This window comes from Cyprinodon variegatus, unplaced genomic scaffold (genome assembly GCF_000732505.1).
Source record: "Cyprinodon variegatus isolate N-32 unplaced genomic scaffold, C_variegatus-1.0 Scaffold633, whole genome shotgun sequence".
NCBI classification, from domain to species: domain Eukaryota; kingdom Metazoa; phylum Chordata; class Actinopteri; order Cyprinodontiformes; family Cyprinodontidae; genus Cyprinodon; species Cyprinodon variegatus.
Genome location: NW_015151086.1, coordinates 230286 through 235251, shown reverse-complemented (window position 1 = coordinate 235251; position 4966 = coordinate 230286). Strand labels below are relative to the sequence as shown.

General features: G+C 35.9%; 1 protein-coding gene across 1 annotated transcript in view; it reads right to left on the bottom strand.

Annotated features, from left to right (window-relative positions):
* Positions 1-3718, bottom strand: part of lamtor3 (late endosomal/lysosomal adaptor, MAPK and MTOR activator 3) — a 6929-nt gene extending 3211 nt beyond the window's left edge. The window contains exons 1-5 of the mRNA XM_015393269.1: positions 3630-3718; positions 3351-3381; positions 780-814; positions 644-702; positions 168-301 (exon numbers count right to left, since the gene is read on the bottom strand). Of these exons, the coding sequence (XP_015248755.1) occupies positions 168-301; positions 644-702; positions 780-814; positions 3351-3359 (237 nt within the window). The 5' untranslated portion in view covers positions 3360-3381; positions 3630-3718. The remainder of the gene's footprint in view (positions 1-167; positions 302-643; positions 703-779; positions 815-3350; positions 3382-3629) is intronic.
* Positions 3719-4966: the final 1248 nt, after the last annotated feature.

The following is a 4966-nucleotide window of genomic DNA, read 5'->3' as shown; positions in this document are numbered from 1 at the left end:
AAGGCTAATCATGTTTTGGGTGTACTATTCCTTTAATATAAGCCTGGGCATACACTGTATGACATTTTCTTTCTTTTTTGTCTCGAGTTTTTGCGGCCCTAGTGGCTACTTTTTTCGACAGTAGAATGACAGGAAAGGGGTATGAGAGAGGGTAGAGACATGCTGACCTGGTAGGAGTTGTAGTAGCAGATGATGCTCTTGTTCTTTGAGAGGCCAAGCTTGCTGCCCTGATCCGTGGCAAGAGCAAAGGTGGACAAAAAGCCGGGTCTCAGGGCATGGACCGGGGCGTTATCATTGGCAACTGGAAGGACAAAGCAGCCATGTTGGAGATACAGAAACTGGTCAGTTCCCGCATTCATTCATTTTAAAATGTATGCGGGGAAAAACCTCAAACTAATTGAGTTAGAGCAATAAGTGAGAATTCATTATGTAACAGAAAGAAGTAAAAAACTGCGATGTGAAGATTTAAAGGTATCTTTTTCATTGGAATATGGCTGCTGGAGTGGTGGCAGAGAGTGGCATTTTGTTTTGGTCTACAGGTAGTATTCACAGCCCCACTTGGTGATGAAATTTCACTTATTGCTCCTTTAAAGATTTGTAGTGTAATATCTACAAAATCAAAGACGAGTCACAGGATCCTTACCTTTGATTACCGGGACTCCATCTCTATCTGTGACCACAACAGCATGAAGCCCTTCAACACTGAGGAGAACAAATGGTTGATTTAACACATCTACAGAAAACTGGAACATGGATAGCTGTGATCCTTCAACACCAACCTTTGCAGCTGTTTATAGAGGTATCTCTTTAAATCCTGTAGAAAAAAAAAAAATGCTTGATCACTTGTCGAATCTAATCAGGGTAAAAGAACTCAAAGCAGTGCTAAACATCCGGGTACAGACATTATGTTAATGATTTTAGATTACACATGCAGGAGACTTATCAATTTGTTTTGGGGTTTTTTCAGATTTAGGTGACAGTCCTCTCAGAAAATCCTGATCTAATCAATTCCTTTCATTCTACTAACAAGTTACCAGGCTTCTGTAACTACCTAAATGTACAAATATATATATTTATAAAGGCATGATTCTAGCTCTAGGAGTTTTTTTTTTTTATAGCAATGGAAAATACAATACTTTGATTAGTATCTAAAAAGAACCATTGGTGGTTAAAAGAGGTTAATATGGGATGTTTAGTGATATACTGTAAATCCCACTCATTTGTTAAAAGGGTGTCCTTAAGAAGCCATTTTTTAAAATGTGTATAATTTTTCAAGGGTAGTATTTTGAAGCTCTGATTGCTGTGGCATGCATTCAAAGTTACAGTTACCTAAGAAGGATTTCAAAGACTTACTGAAGAGTGTTATCAATTTTTTCGTTATAATAGCATCACAAAATATCATGATAAGATTTTAATTTCATATCACTCAGTTCTACTAAACAAAACCCTGACAGATCAGAGAATTAGACTCGGGTTATGATGTAGCTAAACAAGATGAATTTAAATTACCATGCCTCCTGGCTGTTTACTATAAAAGTAGACTGGCCTTGACAGCCACTATTCACATTCGCTAAAACAGATTTGTCTGTCTTTCTTTTATTTCCTTCTTCAACCATTTAAATTTTGTGAAAACCCAGATGTCAGGTAAAGGTATAGTGTTTTGAGACTCCAGCAGTAATAATATATTACATTATTATTCAAAGTGGGAAATCAAAATAAATGTTAATACCTAAAAATTACTGCGGTACACATGCACCAGTGTTTGAAAACCAGCCTTAAAATGTTTTGAACAGCGGTGGCTTGCCAATAGATGGAGCTAGGGCGCCACCCCACCCACCCAATGACCTTGATTAAGACATAAGAAAAAAATTTTTTAAATTAAATTATAAAATTAAATATTTTTGAAATAAATATATATATTTTTAGAAGAAAAAGACAAATATCTAAAGACGAGTAAAGCTTTTTTTTTTTTTTTTTTCGTTGGCTTGGTGTATTTCCGCCGGCACAAAAATATTTTTTCATTGACTCTCGTTTAAAATGTAGGTGCGCAGTAGCTTCTCTTCAATACAGATGTATATGAGAGCTCGGGGCGCACCAAAGCTATGTCCTGGGGTGACAGGAACTGTCGTCACCAGTGCAGTGCGGGTGATTGACAGGCCGAGTCGCGGAAGGCAGGGAAGCAAAAGCTGGAGGTGAAACTGTTTGGACCTAACCGGCCAAATACCAAAATTGGCTTGGCTAACTGCATGCAGCGAGGCTAACGCTTTATTCTGCAGCCTTGACTGCCTGCCTTTAGAAAAGGCAAAGAAGAATGAACAATCTGTGATTCACATGGAAAATAATATAAAATAGGACACTTTTTCTTAGTGTTTGTTAATTTGCAAAGTTGTTCTTAAATAAACACATGCTCAGAAAATAGTTTTTATAAATTGAAAAGATATAAAGCTGACTAATAGCTTTACCATGCAAAACACAGATTTACCTTTACAAAGCCTCAGAAGGGCAAGATTTATGTACAAAAAGAAAAATGTACATGCAGTTATGTTTTGTTTTCATAAATTGTTTTTATAATGTTTTTTTGTTGTTGTTGGCATTCATATAAAACACTGGTGTGATAATTTGGTATACCTTTGATTGGTTTTTGGTATACGTCTATCTTGAACTCATAGCCCCCCCGCCCCTGGAGAAAACTCCCCCAGCTGCCAATGGCTTTAAATTGCACTTTGTACAGCCTAGAATCATCAGTTCACTTAAGACAGTTGTATCATGAACATAGTGACAAATTAAATGCTGTTGCACATATCTCTAGGGGACATCATTACAATTAAAACAAGCCACTAGAAAGTTAGATCAGTAAGCAGACATTAATAATATCTAAGACGTTTAATCTACAGTGTTTAGGATAACATTTGAGGTAAATTAAGGAACATTGATAACTTTTTTAGAAAGCTTTCATTTTAACGTCTTGTCTCCTTTTCAGATGATATTTTGGTAGGAAATAATGATTTTAATGGCTTATAAGTAACTGTTAACTGAATATATTTTTCCAAGGTGCTAATTAATTGGACATTTTGATTTGACCAAGTTTCCAAACCACCAGGACACTCGTGACTGAACCTCATGATTCATGTAAACAGAAGCAAATACTTCAAAACACCATAACAAGTTATGTTATTCTTATATTATACAGATTTCAGCTTTCTTTCAGCTCTAATACGTAACATCTAATCAAATGTATTCACATTAAAGTGAGCAAAATCAGAATTGGAGTGGGGGTCAAATAATCAAAACTACTTTCTATGATATACGGTAGTTGGCATTGCAAATACAAATGAATAAACAATACTCACATCTGCCATTTTGCTTTTTTTAATCTCCCGGCTGGCAAGAAAAAAATAAACATATTTTAATAGTTGAATATTTAAACAGTGAGTAAAAAAACTCTGCCTGACCTGGTGTAGTTTTACTGTGAAATAAAACAAGCTAACATTAAAGCTAATAACCTCGTTTGACCGTTAAGTTCTGCGACCAACAGCTGCTTAGTCCGCCGGTATGTCGGTACTTTAGCACTAAAATGAGAAACCAACCAAAAAATCTAACAAAACAATGCTGTACAACATTTTACTTACCTCCTTTAACGATTTTATAACTCAGGTCTCTACATGCTAAACCAGAAGCTAAAGTCACATGACTGTAGATTGTTTCCGAGGGCGGGGCGCCGCAAGAAGATTTAGATCCTACGTAAGGTTTGACGTCTTACGCCATGTTGTGAGTGGCATATTTTCAAAAGTAGTGTTCAATATGGGGGAGAAATGTGTGCTAGTGGTAAACTGTCACATATAGACGACCATACAATGAATATCAATAGATTTGGAAATATAAAAAATAAAAAACTGCAAGTTATCTTGGAATGTTATTAGAATGGAGAAAAATTTGTGCAACTTTTTGCAGAGGAGAAAATCCATGACAAATCTTAAAACTATACAATTAGAAAGAATAGTATGTAGTGCAATTGAACAGTATTTATATGTGTTAAGATATTTCTATTATTTTTTTAACAGGAAATGAGGGCTTTTTAAACCACTCCAGCTGTAGATGTGAAGAAGCTGTTTTTGTGGCAGGAGGTTTTCGTCCTTATCTAACCAAACCATGTACTTTCATTAGTAACTAATTAGACTCTACTTGCATTGTTACCACTTCAACAAGCAGAAATAAGATCTTAAACAAGCTCAACTTTAAATAATTTTTATTTTTTTTTTATTTTTTTTTATTCCAAACTACCACTCATCATTCAGCCTTACATTCTCTAACTCCATACAGTAAAACAAGATTAAAACAAATTTAAAACTTGCTGATCTGTAGCTCTGTATAAGCTCATAGCTAAAAGGCTGAATTGCTATTAAAGTACATAGTGTTTTTTTAGTGCTATGGGGGTTGGTTGTCTTATTTTGATACAATTACACTACAGATATGCATATATTATGCATATATTTTTGGGGATTCCATCATTTTGCTGGTAGATTTCAGTCCACATGTGAGAAACAACAGTGACACTTGGAGGAGGTTGATCAGGAAGAAAGGATCCACACCTCTGAACCCAAGTGGTGCATTGTTATAAGACTTTTGTTCCATTCATGGGTTGTCCATAAAGAACAACATGTTCAAGCGTGAGGATGTCAATTGGTGCATGTAGCAGCACCTTTTGATGACAAAAAGGCATCCCCTGGACGGACCTCGTCCCATGGACGAGCTGTACCAAAAATAAATTTCCCTTTTGGGAAATTTGTTTGAATTGAATTGAACAAAATAGGCTTGACACCCTGGGCCGGAGGTCAATGATTGACTTTGGCAAAGCTCTTAATTTACTGGTCTGTCTTTATGCCCACCCACAACTATTGTCGCACACTGCATAAAAACCCACATGCAGGCTATAGGTTATAGAGGGAATATTAAAGCTCCATTAGTT